Below are 19,484 nucleotides of genomic sequence, written 5' to 3' on the forward strand. Positions count from 1 at the left end.
AACAATAGCTGGTTGAGCAAGCGTTGCTAAGTGCCTTTACGTTCCCCCGCGGTAATGAGCCTTAACTGAGTTACATGAACTGCCACCAGTACACTTGGCTCCAGGTGAGGAGAAAAGAAAATGAAGTGTTTCATCTCGTAGACGGGCTCAGTCTGACTAATGGGAGGCAAAATGATCTGCACATAAAAGCCTCCAAGCATGCCTTCAGATAACACCTAAAACAAGAATTATAGAAAATGTGTTTATTCATCATTTTAAAACAGGTCCAACAAGCAAAGCGACATGGAATAGTATATTCACAATACAGAGGACGCAAGTGAACCGGCTATTCTTTGAAGTATTACTTACAGGCATAGAGATGAAGCATTAAACTGAGATCTATCCTTGTACACTGTGTTCATCTTTCTTTAAAGCAGAGAACAAACGCTGTTAAAATGTCAATCCAGTTTATATGGCAGGTATTTTAACACCATTTATGGCTCAAGTCCAACTTCAACTTGACATTCTTGTTGGTCATGTATAGTGATAACAAATGAGCACTGTGTATCAGCAGCAGACAGATGGTACAACGCACCATGTCAGAAATGTCTGGGATAACAAAAGCTACACCAACTTTATGCTCCGCATCCTATCAGTCCTACCCCCATTAATCAAGGCAGTTTTTCTTTAGGCTGTAAATGTTTCACTGTAAATCAACCGCACAAAAACTAAAGTACTGCACTCTGTAGAAAAATAGACCAAAACAAGGCAACAGGTTGTTTTACATTGTTGAAAACAGCGAAAAATAGGCTACAAGGGCTGAAGTATAAGAAAAAGAAACATGTATTAATAGACATTTATAGACTGTTTTGTACACAAATTATATTGATGCTTTCTGCAAAGACTTGCAAAAAAAGTACTGTTACTTTCACTTCATTAAACTATTGGGCTGTGGTCCGTTTTATGTAAATTGTGGTTAAGAATCTCCAGGATGGGATACAGTCCAAAAAACTGACATAACGGTTTATATAAGGAAACTTGGGATTAACAGTTATCTCTCAGTCTCTTGAATTTTGAGACACAAACACTATATTATTACATGCTATAACAAGAAATAAATATTCATTTTTTTCACAAAAGCAGCTATAGCCAAATACAAGGTGTACTGTGGGAGGCCTATGTGTTGGAAAAACATTGTGGAGGGTGAAGAAGGGGCATTAATTGAGAATAAACTAGCTCGTCATATATGCTGAATGGGCTGTAGCTGAGCTACAAGATGAAAAGTCTGTTCACTGTTCTTGCGTGCCCCAGGAAATGTAATCTGGCCGTGTGGCTGCGCTGTACTCATCTACCAGCTGCTGGACAACTTCGCGAGAGTTGTCCAGCTCATCAAAGTTGTCCTTGAATATGTCCTCTTTGCGGAACTGCTCCAGGAAGGCCTCACGCTTACGCAGTTTGTCATACTGCCTGCACGTCCGCTCAAACAACTGTGGGACAGCAGCATAAAAGGACATCAAAATTAACACTCTAAAAGGAGGTACGTTTCATGTTCCTACTCTGACTTCTTTGAAACTTTCTGTTTCGATTCTTCACTACTGTTACACAAACGGGTACAGAAGTTATGACTTCACTGAAACTTCCTGAGAATGACTAATTTCCCCTTACTTCAATTTAAGACCTAAAATAGCGAGAAATGTAGGTGCTGTAAAGTCGCCATCAGAAAAAGCTTTCCCAGTCATCTTATATTAAGGAATAAAAATATGTCACATGGCAGACGTTTTTTTCAACTTCACAGCACATGATTTAAACCGATAAAAAGAAAAACACCTAAAGTTTTGAGGAAATGTCTAGTTTGGCGACATAACAGTCTGAAACTCAATTTTCCTGGAACACACATTCTCAAGTTTGAATAAGGACAAGCGGAGATCTCTACCACATACAGTAACTACACACTGGAAGAGTCTGTAACTGAACAGGCTCATATGTTGTGAAAATATGATTAGCACTTACAGAAGAGATACTGGTGTGGTTAGCCATCATCAGGCCGCTGACTCTGTGAGCTGAAGGCAGGTAAGGAGACTTCCTGGACAAAGCTACCTGGATGCTAGCGGGACCCCACGGGATGAAGCTAGCAAGTTTGCGTTCACGGATCCTTTGGAGGCTTTTATGCACCTATGGCACAGTAAATTCTGTCCTGTTTAGCTATTTGTCATTTACATCAGTGCACTTTAACACCTCGCACACACACTGTAAACTCCTTACCTGCGTGGGGTCAACCTCTCCCTGGATGATGTTGAGGATGGCGATGTAGCAGTGGCTGGGCTGCCTCTCTCTTCCTGTGGACACCATGACGTTCTTTGGTTGCAGAAGCCTCCTCATCACATCCAGAACCGTGGTTTTCCTCACACTAGCAACCTGAGACACATGAGGGCGATTTAGTTCAGCCTCAACATCGTGGGAGCCCATTATAATTACAGTTTAATTGGCTGATCTCACTTAACGTCACCAAATCACACAACTCACCGACTGGTCAGTGGTGAGCGGTGTGTATCCAGTCATAAGGAAGTGAAGACGGGGTGTGGGAATGAGGGAAGCTATCAGGCCGATGAGGTCGTTGTTCATGTAGCCCGGGTAGCGCAGGGTGGTTGTGCTTGCAGACATGATGGTGGAAACCTGTGTGTGTAAAGGTTAAGAGACGAGAAGTTACGACTAGATAACATATAGAGTCAACTCAATAAATCTGATTTTTGCTTCATGCTCACATTTACGACAGAGTTGGATGACAGTTGGCAACATTAGCTACCTTGAATAATACATCCAATTCAGTGGTTTCTGCATTTATAACCCATATAAAAGTTCTTATTATCTCAAATGCTCCCACCATTTGATCAACTCTCAATATGCAAATTAGCAGCATGTCCCATTTCTAAAGCAGCAATGTTGCTACTACCTGTAGCTTCTGACAGGTTACATGCACTGCTTTCCAATACTCAGCATCTGAATGTATCAGCTTCCTGTCTGATAGAGCAACCTGGTAACGTTTCCATTTAAGTTACAATGGCAATCTTACTTTATCAGACCTAGTAACATTTTCATATCGCTTTCAACATGGCACAAGTGACATACTTCAAGCGGTTTGTAATGTCTTTCCTTTTAAGTTTATTAAATATCTGCAGCATCAGAAAGCAGCAGGATCCACATGAGCATTAATTACCTGTCATCATGGCTTATCCCTGACATGGAGACAAGTAACACTGTGTACTTTTCTTTACTTCCTACACAGTCACAGTTTGTAAGTTGTGGCTTTGGATTTAGAGTTTAATAGTCTTATACAGTCATATTAGTGCATTATTACCCATTATGTCACTTGCACATGTATTGTTACTCTCTCTGTCACTGTTCAGGGTACGCCTGAATGAAGTACTGAGGAACATCAGTGTTAAAGCGGCCCAAGCATGTTTCAGTCAGCAGGAAGAGGCTGAGTTGGGGGATTTTTCAAATTGTGGAATGGAATTTTGTTCAGAAGAATGTGGTCACACTGTACAAACTGCATGTACACCGACCAGAGATCGCACTCCAGTCCCAGTGTGTTCTGCATGCATTTATACTTTGCATTAACATGTCTTCCTACCAGGTAAAGATCACATAATTCCAGGTGTACATGGGTATTAGTACACTATACTGAAACTGATAATTTAACTGAACGTCTCCTCTCTACAAAGGTAAAATCACTAGTAATAACAGTACATGAAATAAACTGCATATTCATACATCTTTGCAATTATGAGAGCCATAAAAGCGGTGCAGGTCTTCTATCCCTGCTCAACTTATTTGTACATAAAAACCCTGAAAAAGTATGACATTTCATTCATGTTTAAATCATGTTCCTACAAAAATAGATTTAAAAAATGCAAAACTTTGTGAATTCACCCAAAGCCTGGGGTAAAAAACAAAGAATCAAATAAAAATTGGTATTGCATCTTTTGGTCCTATAGCTCAACTCTAAACGGAGCAAAACCTCCAAGTGTGGCTCCCCTCAGGCAAGCTAACATACCATTGGAAAGTACAGCCATGTGCAACTGATTTCTAAGAAAGCTGAAATCCAGTCTGACGTGTGACTGACTCACCAAACTAGTTCGTAAATCTCGTCATTTTTGGAGCGAGCACCTTGTGTCTTGACATTTGTCTTTGTTCAAATACAGTCACGTAGACTGCAAAGTACACCTATAACTAAAATCTGCTGACTGACAAGCTAAGAAAGGAGGCAAGAGGTTGTCAGACTGAGTTATATCTCTTACTCACCAGCTGATTGATCTGGGAAAACGAGGGGTTCTGGATATGCAGCCTGTCTGTGGCAATGCGATTTAGGGCCGTGTTATCCAACACCACCTGATGCACAACACACACAATGACACACAGAAGGCAATTATTGGAGAAATTAGGAGGAAAAACAGGGAGGAAGAGATGCCCTTCAGCACAGCGACACAGGGAAAGTCAATACACTGTTACGATTGGAAAAGAAAGACTGAGACGGTATCGCAGTAATGACGCAGTCAAGGAACCTCTTAAGAAGCCACACAGTGTGCTGTTGTTAGGAGAGTCGAACATAAAAGACACACTGTGCAGACGCAACAGGGGGACCGATTCTTGGGCAGATTCTATTAGCTCTGGGGCTAATTTAATCAACATGAGGGCCTTATGCAAGATCCTGGAGGATGTAGGTATTAAAGAGGAAACACCATTAGACTGCCAGAGCATCTCAGACTAATACAATCACCAATTTAAGACTGAGATTTAATACGTTCGATTTTGTAAGGCCTCAGTGCTGGCACTGCAGTTTGCTTCTTTCGCCGTCTGTTACACAAGCAGTGGGGCGGCCTAAAAAGTAGATTTTTAATAGGGAAAGTGCTAAGAATACAAACATTATACACGAAACAATCGAGTGTAATTTAAATATTTAAAAAATGCTGCAAGACAAAAAGACATCAAAACATGCACCAAAGAAACTCAGCTGTAATGCTTAAAGCTTACTGCATGTGGAACTCACTTCATTTTGAGACACAAAAGGTGCAACTTTATGGTGAAGTAACACTGTTTTCACAACACTTAACTCACTGAAAATCAACATAGAACAAACCTAGCAGGGTGCAATATGGGTTTCTGTTAAAAAAACAACTGTATTTATATAAGAAACTGCAAGAACAGTCTATAATAGGCCTAAGAGACTTAATCAAATATTTTTCTTGCAAAAGTTTCATAGATCTTTGATGTCTCAATTGAGTTTGAAATGTCCACTAACTGCAGTTTGATCTTTGACATTTACGTCAGAACACATTAAGCCAAACTTCTTTAACAGTCTCACATCACATCGTTATTTTATTGGCAACACGACTATTCACTTTTTTTAGTAAAGTAATTTTAGTTTCCTGTTTCAGCTCAGTGGAACAGTTTAGCTACTGTGTTGCATTTGAACTTTGGTTCAAGGGGCAGCATTACAAGCTAACCAGGGCTTGTATAAAGGAATTCACATTTTTATGTCATCCTGTGAAGGCATTTGGTGCCGCGGCTGCGCTGTGAAGCAAAGAGAGCAGTGGGATTAATCAACATCCGTCGCTGAGCGCGGCTGCTCACCACGCAGTCAGCGTTCTGGGTCAGCCTCTTCAGAGTGAGCAGCGAGTTGTACGGCTGGACGACCACGTCGCTCATCTCATCCTGGTTTGGGAAAACAGAGTAAGTCTGCACCAGCTTCTTTGGGTACCTGAAGAAGAAAACAATCTGCATTATTCACACACGTCATGTCGCAAGAAAAATGAACTAAGATGCACGTGTGCTTGTGGACCTGTCGTTTAACTTCTCCAGTAGGTACGATCCCAGCCCCGAGCCCGTCCCCCCGGCAATCGAATGGCACAGGACAAATCCCTACAAAGACAAAGGGTTACTCATTACCTGCAATTTCAAGCCACAGCATGTGCCACATGTGTGCAAAGCTTACTGTAAAATCAACCGATGCAGAAAGCCGAATGTGTGTGGGTGAGCAAATGCCTCTCCTCCTCGGCAGTTATAGAAATGGGAGTGCAGCCCCACCTCACAAATAGGCTCCCTCACCCCCCAAGACAGCCCTGTAATACCTGCCTTCTACGCTCGCCCGGCTATTATCACCAGACAAACTCCACGCCACACCCTGCCAACATACACACGCCCACGGCAGCTCGGCCCACCTTCCTATCCAATGCACACATGAGTGCGCACGCTAAATAATAATGTGGGGTCATGATGTGAATGAGTTACAGAAATTGCAGACCTTGGAGGGGAAATGCGAGTGTTATTTTATGGGAGGCTGGCAGCTGAAGAAAGTTCACCAAAAAAAAAAAAAAAAAGAGGCTAAGAATAATAGTGAGGCATGGCTGGGGTTTCGCTGGTTTTAAGATGACAGGCTCTGGCACCATTTTAACGTATCGAGTCATTCATTTCTACATGCATTGTACCACAACAGAGACACAACAGTCTGCCTGAAAGACTAAAAGAACTCGCGTCTCAGTAAAATCAAGTGTTCCGTGATGCTATTCAGACACTGATTAATGAACGGGTTTCCTGAGCGACACCTCAATATGTCGTTTCAGTAAAATACACGTGTAATCGTCACATTGAAGGTGAAATGAGGCCAATCATTTTAAACACACGGCAATGTTTTTTGCCGTTGGACACAAAAAACATGCACAAATCTCTTTTTCCATGACTAATCTACACAAGGAGCTTGTCTGATACACTTTAATTAAATTTGAAGGTTCTCAAATACACTGTTCTTTGTTCACGATAAACCGAATTTGTCAACATGCAGGCTCCACGTGTTCGTAAGAAAAAGCAAGAAACAGGAGTGAAGCAACGAAAAAAGAGCTTTAGTTGCAAAAGGAAACACAACATCAGAAGTGCGGAGATATTTCAGCTACAGAAAGGATGATGTTGACCAAAGGCAGGCAGTCTGCAAGAGGTGTCTTGCAATTCTTGCCACTCCTTGGGGGTAACACAATCACTATGTTTTGGCAACATTTGCCAGCGTTTCACCACATGAGAAAGAAGCCAAATGCCTTTTTTTCACCCAGCATTAATAAATTATTTTTTAATTATATATGCAGATGCACTCCTCTACTTAGCTGCCCTAATAAATCAATTTAGAATGACTATTTGTGTCCAAATGGAGTAATTAAATCCCTGCATTTTTCATAATGAAATGTATAATCGCAGAAAAACAAAATATAATATCATGCAGCCCTACACTAGGCACAGGTTTAAGAGCCAGGCTGGGCATCACTTGTAAAATGTCACTGAGAGATCAGAGAATCAATCACAAAGAGACCTAAAATGATCGCAGAGATGCAAAATGACAACAGCTGGATACAAAACAGCGGCATCACACCACTACAAAGAGACACTAAATGACCACAAAGACACAATAACAACAAAGAAACTACCACAAAGAGAAGCACAACAAAGACAAACAGGCAGAAAATTACTAGCAACTGACTAAAAAGGATCACAAAGAGGCAAAGAAGACAACAAAGAGGCTAAAAAAAATGACCACAAAACTACAAAGAGACAAAAAATGTTCAGAGTTGAATCTATCCATAAAGCAGAGAGTAGCCCTGGTGTTCCTACAGGCTCAGTCTGAAATAATCCCTCAAATAAACAACAAATACCTGACACTTTATTGCATGTCTGGGGTCTACGCTTCATTGCAAGCTGCTTTTAGTCAGCCAGTAGACTATACAACGTGATATCATTGCACACAACCGTATCGCTTTACTTTTAAATTAGTTTTTAAAATTCCACACGCCACAGCCTCTGTCACTCGCAGCCCCAGGGATAGTCGGCATGTGGTAAATGATAAACTTGCCTCCAGACTGTCGCTGCCATCTGCCTCTCGGTCAATGATGTCAAAGATGTCTTCTTGAATTTTTTTACCCTGGGGGTACAAAATAAAGAAAGAGCAGAATTTTACATGCTGCAAAACTACATTTCTTTAAGAGCAAATAATGACATAAAGCTGCAGAGAGAAGTGTGTTATTTCTGACGATCACCTGTGAATATCCACTCGCCCAGTTGTTCCCAGCACCTCCGCCATGCTCAGACAGGTAGATGTTCTCTGGGTTGTAGAGGTTTGCGTAAGGGGAGTTGAGGATGGAGTGGATCACACGAGGCTCCAGGTCCAGAAGAACTGCACGAGGGATGTAGTGTTCATCATCAGCCTGTGGAGATTCAAACAGAAACCTGTGGTTAAGGTGTGACACTGACCTGTCTCTAGCATGGCTGAACCATCGGGGGAAAATATATACATGGGATTTTTCTGACAGATATTGCCATATAATTTCCGCAGGGCAACGCTATTAGAAAAACAACAATATTGTTCGTTTGTTTAAGTTAAAACCAATATTTATGTAGGTGACATAAGCTTTTCAGTAAGTCGGTGTTGTCATCGCATCACTCCTGTTTGATGAGGCCGTTGTTCAGGTGACCAAGAAAATGAAGTGCTGCAGAATATGTCCTTTTAAGATGTAGTTAACATCGTGAAAGGGTCGTATGTTAACCAAAATCATGATCGAGCCACTTTGGAGGTTTTCTTCTTTTAACGATGTCATTTACAAACACTCAGTTACAGCAAGTTGCTTCAGGAGTCATTGGCGTTCAAGCTATTCTGTCATTCAGGTGAAGATGCGTTTAATTTGTGATTCAAGTGTTTTTCAAGTGAAGCTTCAGCTCATTATTCACTGTGCCATAGATTTAAAACATGTGATCGAGCGTTACCACATGGGATCCCATAACATAACTGTGACGCAATTTCAGTTATTTTGTAAAACCACTGACAAGATAGTTTTTCTCTATAGGTAAGGCACACTGCATTATGTACACAGAACAAAAACAAAAATGCAGCACACAAATGATTTTTTTCTGATTTAGAGAAAAGGTTGAAAACCTAATTTCCGTATCTAAATTTAGTCAGCTGTGTATCAGCTCTTCACTAGGTGAGAAATTCTCAACGATGGCCACACAGTCTAATCACTGTCCTTAAGAGGACAATGATTGAACAGTGTGGATGCTGAGATCTCAGTAAGGGTTGTAACCTTACACTTAAATTTCTGCAACTCCATTTTTTTGTCAAAAAATAATCTCAGACAGCACAGTGACAGACAATCTACCACATGACATGGCATTAAATGAGCTTGACCCCAAAATGTCCACCAATTTCACCAAATCCTTCAAAAAGAGCTGGACAACTTCCTACAACCAACATCAACAACCTCGAATCTATGTGTTTTCTGGTGTATGACCACAATATGCCGATTAGCATTTCCAATATAGCGTGCACTGGGTTGTTTAAGGACCTCATTCTACCGAAGTGATGCTATGTGATTGAACAAATACTTGACCCCGTGGTAAAACAAAAATGGACAAAATTTCTTACAATAACAAATGCTACATAGATATTTTTGTTCAGTACACACCCTAAGTTGTGGTCTTATCATTATTAAATATTGAGTTTTCAGTTTCAAATTTCTGAATCTTTTAAATGTTCAGCCCTAATTTGCAACTTCCATGCAGTCCCTAGCTACTCTCAGTTCATGCTACAATCACGCCATCTAGTGGCAAATAATGTTTCTGCAAATCATCTGCATCACCTAGAGAGACACTGGACAGACACTGAATATTTTATGCGTAGAAAACATCGGTCTTTTGTAACTCCTGACACCAAAGATAATGAGGTGATGGTGTAAATTCCTGCTCCAGAGACCTGATAGAAGAAGACGTCTTTTCTGTCCGTGCCTTCTGTTGCAAACTCCTCCACAATCCCCTCTGGACTGATGCCATGCTCTGCACACAGCTGCTTCCAAAACTCAAACCCGACTGCAAAAGAACACAGAGGAGAACACGTTAGCAACAGAATTGTATTAATTAGTTAGCTGTTTGTGACCTTCCATGTTCATTATTAGTGAAACAGCACAGACGCCAGGTAACAAACCTGCAGTGCTATTTGAATAACACAACACTGGCAGCTAACTTGAAAAGGACAACAATACCCAAATAGAGACCCTGTTAGCAATAAATCATCTGGAATAAAACCACACTATGGCTATTTATGATGTACTTAAAGCTAGTCACACTTCTTATTAGCACTTAGCTAGTGTCGTTATACAGCAAAACGCCTGACAGATCATCTTGGATGGCTAACTGTGAGACAGGACGCTGGCTAACGCAAAACGTTTGAGTAGCATATAGCATTTTTATCTCCGTCTTACTTTGATTTCCACATTGTCCAAGCTGAAGCGTTATGATTTCCCGCGGCATGTTCAGTCCTCAGTTGCTCCTTATTTAGCGAGCCTGCTAGCCTGCTAGCTAGCTAAATAATACAAAACAAACAGCTCGCACCGCTTCCCCAGGCAGCAACCCGCTCCTTCCCGCTTGGTGCTGAAAGAAGACTTCTTCTACGGTTTGTTAACAGGTCGCAAACCGGCCTTAAAGATGCATGCTGCCACCTAGTGGGCTGGAGGACGTAGCGCCGTATTGCAGCATTTGTCTGAATAATAAAGTTAAAATAAAGCATATTCCCAGTACCTTTGTCATTACGCACTGTGACCACTTTACCAAAACATTTTAAAGCTCACAACGTCACTTACAAACAAACTAAAATTGGAGAGAGAAGCCAGAGTGGCGTACTAAATCTTCTAGTGAACGTTTTACATGTAGGTTCTGTAGAAGGGTCAGAAAATGTATTTCAATGGCAACCTTTGTCATGGAAAGTCAGTTTGTGACCTGTTGCATTTATAGGTCATTGGCGCGTTATTTGGTCCAAAACCATGTGTAACCACAATTGATAACATTTTTCTCCTTCTGTTTTGAATGAAACTAAAAGAGAAGAAGAGGAATACAACACTATTTTAACCATAAAGATGTCTATGTGTCACAGATAAGAACAATCCAGTATTTATTTTTTTTTTGTAATAATATATTTGTCTACAAAAGCTTTCAAAACACTGGTAAATATTTCTATTGCGCCTGAATGCAGCATGACGCAGAGCTGGTGCAGATTGTGATTGGACCGCCGAAGGCTCAGAAAAACAGGTTACGCCATATTGTCCGTATCGAAGAGAGCGCTACATTTCTTCAAAATGACCAAATAGTAAGTGTCAGCTTATTCTATAACGTGTTTACATTACCTTGTATAACATGCTTTTTGCTGACATAGTCCGACGTGATTTTTTATACGTCAAAGCTATGATGAAACCCGCTCCGCTCGCTGCTAGCCAAGAAATCCGTTAGCACAGCTCTATTAGCCGATGTTGTGAGCGGAGCGGCTTCGTGGCGCTGTGGTGCCTCTCATCAAGCTGTTTACCTGTCTCCACTTAGCTTAAGTCTTTATTTTACAGGCTTACTTTATCGACGGTAGACGCTAAGATGGCGCACACTGGAGCAATGGAAGATGCACCCATGGAGGACTGTCTTGCCAAGCAGGGAACTGGCGGTGTCTGCCTGCGAAGTCGTCCATGCTCCAGCGAGAGAGACAGTCAGGTCCGGGCTGTGAAAGCTGCTCTTCAGTCCAGGTTGGGCCCCTATGAGCCCGTCCTGACCTACCTGCAGTCTGTCCTTGTGTGGGAAAGACCCTTCCAGTGTGTGCTTCTATACACTGTGGTCAACGTTGTGTTCTGGTGAGTTTTAATTGCAAACTTGTTGTGTTTCCTGTGAATTAGTGTGAGCTATCACAGCAACCTACATTCATACAACTCTGAGGTTGCACGGTCGTAAAACCAAAGCCAGCATGCATGCAAGCAGCTGGTGCTTCTACACAATGTAAATGTTTCACCTGTCAGTTCAAGACAAGGCAGATGGCTGAGTGGTGGTCTATTTATAGACACACTGTGCAGACTCTTCAGAGTGTAGTGTAGCTGCTCAGTGTGGTCTTAATCTGGAAAACTGTGCATAGTTGATGCTTGTGCTCTTAATCCACAATGACCAGTTTCACCTATTGCCACTATGGAAGAACTTTGTTTTCCTGTTTGTATGTGTCTTTAGTACAGTGCATTATAAGACATTTAGTATAGGTCACTCAGTAGCATGCATGTCTTTCCTTTTTATGTGTGATTAAATTAACTTAACATTAGGCCAGCCATAAACTTAGACTGCATTTACACAAAAAATTCCACTGTTTAACAAATGGGCAAGTTTTGGACAGTCTTGGTTTAACTAGGTGACCTGGATGGATAGTTAAAGTCAATGACCTGGGACACAGAGAGAAAGTCAGCCTGGATAGCCTGGTTGTTGGAGATCAGGCATTCGGCCCTTAATCGATTAGACTGCAAGGCACTTCAGGGCGTTTGTCCTGTCTCTGTTTTACTTGTGCTTCGGCACACACTCTGTGTTACAGGCTAGTTTCTGCCCAGAGATATGCTTCCATAACCCACGGTGATATAGGGACTGATAATGTCATGTCACATGGGGAGGAAGTAGGGGCAACGTACAGTAGGGCAGGAGGTTGTCCTGATTCTTTTTTTCTTGTCAAACATAATAAAGGACAGTCACAAAGTTACAAAATCAAAATCCGCCACCTTATAAACTGCATCTGAAGTGCTGCAGAGTTTTCTTTGAAGTTATTGCATTGCTGTGATTGCCTATTCAACATACTTAGTCCTTCATAGACTTTTGTAAACATTTTTTTCCACCTATTGCACCGCTGCTGTAATTCCAATAGCTTGTGTTCTGCCAACAGATTCTTTGTGAGGTTAATCTCTAACTGCTGATTTGCAGAATCAATCCTGCAGAATTGTTGTGGTCAACAAATTTTTATGTCTTGTGATCTGAAACTAGAGCACCAGTTGGGAATCTTGATTGTTACGACCTCAGACAGTGAAATCACTGTGTGCAGGGGGACTAGAAAACCCCTTAAACAATACTATATGATGTCATAGTTTAAATAAACGACCTTAAGCTATCTCATTGTTAGTGGATGAGAGTCACAATGGATGAGAGTCCCCAGCCTCACTTACACATTTTATTAATATTACAGCCATCCCACTAAGTTTGAAGAAAAGAATCATGAATACACTTAACCTAATTTCGTCCCATGTTATGTGGTTAATCTTCTAAACAACTTTGAATACTTTTACTTCTGACGAAAATAAATAGTAGGTCATCACTCAAGGGTTTTGTGGTTTAACTCATTTTGTACTTGCTAAATATTACAAGTTATTTATTGTTTCCTCCTAGAGAACCAGGCATGGGATGTTCTGTCTGTTCATTTGTTTTCTGTGGTTTATTCCCCTCAGGTTCTTCGCTTTGACCTCACTGCGCTTGCTGTTCTTACTGGCTTCTGGCCTGACTGTTCTTGTCTGTATTGATACTTGGAGAACGAAGATCTGGCCCAAGATTAGAGGTGTGAAACATTTACTCAGTCAGGGCCCTTTGTATTTAAATAACTTTTTGCCCTTGTTTTCTCTTGATAATGTCAGTGATTTCTTGCGTTAATCACACCTTAGATTATTCCCCAGTTCTCTGTAATTGCAACAAATGTGTGTTTATTGCTAGAGTAGCCATACCATCAGCCAATAGTCTTCCACTATGGACTTTGCAAGTGTTGTTACATATGGATTTGTTAATCCTCAGCACTTATTTTTCAACCTCTTTTGCTTACAGAGGAGAGTCCTCAGGAGATTGTAGATGAAAGAGTCAGGTTAAGCTAATATCCGAATACCATGCTAAACATAAATTGGGACACTTTGTATATACTGTACACTCAGTTTATCTTTACATATGATGTTTATATTATATGTAAAGTGATGTTATGTCCTTTCTTGTCCACAGTCAGAAACACGGACGACTCAGAAAATGAGAGGTTTGTTACTGTGGCCACAATTTTTGTTGATTCTAATAAGCTGGTAGTGTGACAGTATTTAATTATGCTATAATTTAATTCTGTAATTATAAAGTTATTATTATTATTATTTCAATTTAATGCTGAAAGTGAAGTTTAAAATATTGTCTCTTTGTCCAGCTGGGGCCTGGTGCAGCCTGGCATCATCAGCGTGCCTGAACTGTGCCACCACATTGCTGAGGCCTGGGTGAGCGCAGCAGTTCTCACATCCAGTGTGGTGCAGTACAAACATCAAAACCCTGGCAAAGTAAGGAGCACACAGAACTGCCAAAATAACACCCAAAAAATGTAACATTTCACATTCTGCATGATTCTAAGGTATGAAAAGTTAAAACATATACAGCGTTCAACGTCCCTGCCCTTTTTCTGGTTACCTATAGTTCTGATCTGTCGTTTGTATTCACTGGGAAGCTATGGATAAATACGCCACGGTCAACATACGGTATATGATCAGTGCTGACTTGTTTCTTCTGTGTGTTTTGTTGTTCTGTGACAGTTTTGCATCTTTACCTGTGGAGTGTTCACCTGCTTGGCTGTGATTGGACGCTACATTCCTGGATTAGTGCTCTCCTATTCTGCTTGTGAGTCCCAGCAGTTTAACCAGTCCTAATTACTGATCCACGCCCCTTCGCGAGGCCATGTTGGCAGGGAAACTCCGCCTGACTGGTCTGATCAAAAATGCATGAGTGGTGAAACCAGATCTGTGGGGCCCCAGTGCCAAAGCCCGGTCTGTGAGGTGATTAAAGCGTGGATGAGGCATACAAGACAGGAGTAAAGCAGGGAATGGAGCCAGGCAGAAAGCTAAGGAGGTCAGACAGAGAGCTGGCTAATCTCCCAGCCTTCAACCCAACCCATGTAGGCTGCAGAGCTAGGCGGGGAAGACCTGCCCAGGTCCTCTGTTATGACGTCTGAAACAATCCACAGCAGCTTCCAACTCCACATGTGAACTCCCTGCTGCTTCCTCTGTCTGACTTTGTCTATGTCTCTTCTGAAACCGATAGATTTGTGGGTACAGTGAGCAGTGTTACACCACAGAATCTAGACATAAACAATTGCATACCACTTTTTTTGTATCACACCCAGCAGAATCACTCTTCCTCAGTAATCATTCTCATTCTTTCCTCCTCTAGTGTTAGCCACTCTTCTGAGCCCTCTGGCTGCCTATCACAGGGTTTTTCAGCATGTATGTGTGAAGCTGGACCCGGTCCTGCAGCGGCTGGACTTCAGCGTTCGTGGATACATGATGTCAAAGCCAATTGATAATCAGTGTAAGTCTTACATCAATTTTTTTTATACTATTTTTACTAAACAGGGAGCTGTCCAGTCCATTGGACTATAAATAAATAAATGTACTGTAATGATAACTTGCAGTGTTATTCTTCTGAGAGTCTCTGCATTCAGTAGAAGTGCCATCATCAGGCTCACTGTTACTTTTACCCTTCAGTTTTGACTGAAATGGCAAATATCACAGTCAGCTGTAATTGTCCTGTTGTAATGGTCAGTGCTTTTGTGCCCTCTGGTGGTGCTAAAAGACATTCATTTCAGCTGACAGCTGCCCATTTATTTAATCTAGGCCTGCCATTAAGAATGCATTTAATTGTAAATTAATTTGTCCTTTTTCTATACAATAGCCAACTAAATATCATACCTTTCTTGAGCCCAGCATGATATCTGCGTTTAACCAAAATTTTTACACAAATACAATACAGCAATGAAGAAAAGCAGGCGTTTTTTGTGTTTCTCTGTATAGTGATTGATCAAGCAATTGTTTCAGCTCTAATTTTATTTTAAATTAATATATATCTTGTTTTATATATTTTTATGTTTGACCCTAACAGATTGTTTTAGCATTTGCATTGTGATGTCTCCTCCAAAACAAGTTGTCCTGTATATTATGTATATATACAGATTGTATAGGCTAGTGACTATTATCGTTTTTATTTGTCATTCCTCTCTGCAGTCCTACGAAAGCCTATACGTGGTGCTGGCTCTGGTGAAGCTAGTGACAGTGAGGAGGAACTGGCTGCTTTCTGCCCAACAGTAAGTTTGTTTTACCTGCAAAGTGTCTCAATATTCTGATTAAACTGTCACTGCCTCTGCTAACATTGTTGTCAGTGAATATGGTCTGCTGGATTACTATTGTGTATCATCAGGGACATTCATTTTTTGTATTTGTCAGTGTCTTAAAGGTTGTATTTACATTGTGCTGTAGTAGTTGATACACTTAAATCTTTCTAAACCCAAATTTTCCTTTCACTTATTGTGAACATTTGTTCAGTGTACATGATTAATGCTGTGTATTTAGAGACAAGTCAAAGCTTGTCTTTGTGAAATGCTCCAACAGGTAGCGCCTCTATTCTGTTCGAGTCCTAGTCTGTTCTGTTAGGAGAAAGTTGTGCGTTCTAAAATGAAAGTGTACACATAAAACATCCACCACATATATGCTGCTTTGTTTGTTAGCACAATGGTAGTTACAGTAGCACACTTCCTGTTGAGGTTGGGAGCGTTACATAATGTCGCTTATTCTTGCTTTTAATGTGTGCGGGGTGAACCGTACGGAAGGTGTGTGAGAGGAAGCGGAGAGAGAAAATAACTAAACAGAGAACCTGACTGATGTCTAAAAGAACACCATAGTAAACAACTCAAGATTATTTACTGATTTCACTGTGTTGTTTCTCCTAGTTTGATGAAGCTGTTGTTGCAAAGGAACTTGCACTGACAGACTCTGAGCATTCGGATGCTGAGGTTTCCTACACTGATAATGGAACATTCAACCTATCACGTGGCCAAACTCCACTGACAGAGGGCTCTGAGGGTAACTAAGCAACTATTGCAGATTTTTTTAATCCCTTTCTTTTCTGGTTTGCTTCTGACACTGACCTTTTTTCTGTCTATATTTTGGTCAGATTTTGACAGACACAGTGATGCTGAGGAGTCTTTCGCCCAAGACCTCCCAGATTTTCCCTCCATAAACCCTGACGCTACTCTAATGGATGACGACGACGACACAAGCATTGGGCTACCTAGTCTGGGTCAGTCTGGGCTAGCTAGTCACCGAGCTTCAGTGCTGGATGTGGAGGGTCATCTGGACTCCGACCAGGAGGATCTAGATGCAGAACTTTCCTTTAGCGGCCTGCCACCTGCCTCTAATTTCACTGGAGACTTGGCTGGAGTCATTGCCAGCAACATGATCCAGGCGGCGCTGGCTGGGGCGATGCAACCTCGGCCTTCTGCTAGCCGTCGCAGAGAAGGCCCCCCCAAGGCCGGGGCTCACCGAAGCTACCGCAAGCAGTCCAGCTCCGAACTGGACACAGACTTGGACGGAGAGGACTTTGAAATGCTGGATCAGTCTGAACTGAACCAGATGGACCCCCTTGGAGGAGGAGGAGGGGGTCCTAGGCGGGGAGAGAGCCAGGGGTCTACCTTCTTGTCTAGCCTGCTTGGTAAACCACAGTGAGGTGTGTGTGCTGGTGAGAGATTGAGTGTATGTGTGCAGTTTGATGAGCTGTGAGTCTGTGTGTGAGAGATGATTTTAGATTCTAGAAATCCTGCTTCTGATTGGCATCAGTTTATCACTGTGAAGTACTTCATTTTTTTCTATCTTTTCAGACTCTTTTCTCTGTACTTGTAAACCCCAATTATCCAGAAAACCTTTACTTTGTAGGCAGAGCAATAGGAAATATAACAAGAAAAATAAAATACATTCAAACAGTAAATAAACCAGCATTATTGAGCCTCGTTGCAGACTTGTAAACTTCTGTATCTGTAAGTTACAAGCATACTAGTTAGTGACTTTAAATGAAAAACAGTGCCCATAAAACCTTTTCTACATGGAGGTCTAGACATATAGGGCTATTTAACATGGGACCAAATGTGACATTCCTGTTGGTTGAGCTGAGCCATGCTTGTTTGTTAATGACATCGTGGAACAGCATTTTATGTTACAGTCCATTTAGTCTTTGCAGTTGTTAGACAAATCGACAGTTCCAGAAACAGCAGTTTGTGTTGATATTCATGCTCTACTGTCCTTACCATGTGGGTATGATCTGTGGGAGCATGACTTGTTTAAAGTTGCAGGTTTGCAGATGTTCATTTAAAGTATTTAAACAATTGCCTGCAGTCATGCATTTGGACAGAGATTCTCTTCTATGATAAAGATGAATAATATCTTGGTGAAGTTTCACTTTTCTCTGTCATTTCTCTTTAATTTGTCTTTTTCTGCTGACTAACATATGAAGACATTGTGATACATTACTCAGAGCTTTTTTTTGTTTGTTTCTCACATTACAGTCTTATCTGTCCCAGGGGCACACTTGATGTTTTGTTTATTGTTCATTGTATTTATGAACTTGTGCCCCAGGGCAAGAGATGCTTCTTTTCCACGTGTGATTAAGTTTCAGATATTTCTCATTTTCCTGCCCTTGAGTGCAGCTCAGTAGCATATTGTGTCCATGTTTAATACCTTGAATGAGCCCTCAGCTTTGTGTGTTTTCTTTTTCATAGTAATATTTAAAAGAAACTCTATTTTTTTCCCATTCTTGTACTTTACGTAGTTGACAGTCAAGTTGAACTTTTTAAGAGAAAAAAATCAACTATTCTCTAGTTCATGGCTCTTTTATTATTTTAACGGGGAACCATGTTTACATCAAAATTGGATAGAGCGTTATCCTATATCCTTTTTTAAAAAAAGTTTTAGTTTGTTAAAGTTTAAAGTGGCTTTTGCGCTGGTCCGTTGGATTTCCTCTACAAGGACACACCATATCAGTATGTCAGAGTGGAAATAAATGAGCCACAGCTGAGATTTATTGAAATGCAAATATCAGAATCTAAAAAATGCTGAGTTTTATAGAATCAAAAACACATTGCTCTCTTCAGTTGTGTTATTTTGAGAAGAAATTATAGCTGCAAGATTTTTTAGCACAATAGGAAAAATAAAACTGCTGGATCCATATTTATGGAGATGAAGTAGAACAATGTGCACTGAGAGGAAATTGCTGAGCTTTTCAGATTAAAAAAGAAAACAAAAAAGAAGGTAGGTTAAGTTTGTTGGACTTGATTTGACCGCCTCTGTTCACAAGAATGTTGCTGCTGGCTGCTCCATGGAGTCAGTTCCTCAGTATGAGTGATTTGCAGGCTGCTTGATGATGTTATGTGCATAATAGTGTATTTTCTTCTCCGTATCTGGTTTTGATATGTTTTGATGTGCAAATCGTATTGAATAAAATGTTTGCATTTAAGTCTGTCAGGAGTATTCTTTCATATTGCATGGGGTAAAATGTGCAATCTCAGGTGTCAGATGAAGCTCTTAAAACAATTATGGAGTTGCTCAATCTGCCAGACAAAATGCAGCAAAGCCTGTGTAGCAACGGCTGTGAAACAACTAGAAAATTAGTCACGACACAGTTTAACACAAAACTGTTTTGGATGGATCATCACAGCTGTGGACTTTCAAGTCCGGTGAGCAGATTTAATTGACTACCTCAAGCACTCTTCTGAGAATACAACACATTCTGGCTTTAAATGCTATTTATTTTTGTCATGGCAGACGTATGGGCCAGAATGCCAGGTTCGCTTCCAGGATCTGTGTAAT

At 41.0% G+C, this 19,484-nt stretch overlaps 2 protein-coding genes across 2 annotated transcripts; one reads left to right on the forward strand and one right to left on the reverse strand.

The window, feature by feature from the left end:
- Window positions 1-227: 227 nt before the first annotated feature.
- tubg1 (tubulin, gamma 1) lies at window positions 228-10,455 on the reverse strand. The gene is made up of 11 exons (XM_022205559.2): window positions 10,269-10,455; window positions 9,764-9,876; window positions 8,055-8,222; window positions 7,871-7,939; window positions 5,819-5,898; window positions 5,611-5,737; window positions 4,282-4,368; window positions 2,503-2,652; window positions 2,242-2,394; window positions 1,990-2,151; window positions 228-1,466 (listed from the first exon to the last, which is right to left on the reverse strand). Exons 1-11 carry the CDS (start codon window positions 10,315-10,317, stop codon window positions 1,269-1,271), a joined length of 1,356 nt encoding a protein of 451 aa, XP_022061251.1. The 5' UTR covers window positions 10,318-10,455; the 3' UTR covers window positions 228-1,268.
- Window positions 10,456-11,012: 557 nt separating this feature from the next.
- Window positions 11,013-19,131, forward strand: retreg3 (reticulophagy regulator family member 3). Its single transcript, XM_022205560.2, has 10 exons — window positions 11,013-11,149; window positions 11,397-11,675; window positions 13,290-13,396; window positions 13,825-13,855; window positions 14,015-14,141; window positions 14,391-14,475; window positions 15,025-15,162; window positions 15,855-15,934; window positions 16,577-16,709; window positions 16,801-19,131. The coding sequence occupies exons 2-10, from the start codon at window positions 11,425-11,427 to the stop codon at window positions 17,349-17,351; spliced, it is 1,503 nt and encodes a 500-aa protein (XP_022061252.2). The 5' UTR covers window positions 11,013-11,149; window positions 11,397-11,424; the 3' UTR covers window positions 17,352-19,131.
- Window positions 19,132-19,484: the final 353 nt, after the last annotated feature.

The sequence above is a fragment of the Acanthochromis polyacanthus genome, chromosome 21, assembly GCF_021347895.1.
Source record: "Acanthochromis polyacanthus isolate Apoly-LR-REF ecotype Palm Island chromosome 21, KAUST_Apoly_ChrSc, whole genome shotgun sequence".
NCBI classification, from domain to species: domain Eukaryota; kingdom Metazoa; phylum Chordata; class Actinopteri; family Pomacentridae; genus Acanthochromis; species Acanthochromis polyacanthus.

Excerpts from the sequence above, each read along its gene's own strand:
- tubg1 (XM_022205559.2), bottom strand. The coding sequence starts at position 10,317 with ATGCCGCGGGAAATCATAACGCTTCAGCTTGGACAATGTGGAAATCAA. Across the intron at positions 8,223-9,763 it reads AAGACGTCTTCTTCTATCAG|GCTGATGATGAACACTACAT; the intron begins GTCTCTGGAGCA and ends GAATCTCCACAG. Across the intron at positions 5,899-7,870 it reads ATGGCAGCGACAGTCTGGAG|GGATTTGTCCTGTGCCATTC; the intron begins GCAAGTTTATCA and ends TTGTCTTTGTAG.
- retreg3 (XM_022205560.2), top strand. The coding sequence starts at position 11,425 with ATGGCGCACACTGGAGCAATGGAAGATGCACCCATGGAGGACTGTCTT. Across the intron at positions 13,856-14,014 it reads GACGACTCAGAAAATGAGAG|CTGGGGCCTGGTGCAGCCTG; the intron begins GTTTGTTACTGT and ends CTCTTTGTCCAG. Across the intron at positions 14,142-14,390 it reads AACATCAAAACCCTGGCAAA|TTTTGCATCTTTACCTGTGG; the intron begins GTAAGGAGCACA and ends GTTCTGTGACAG.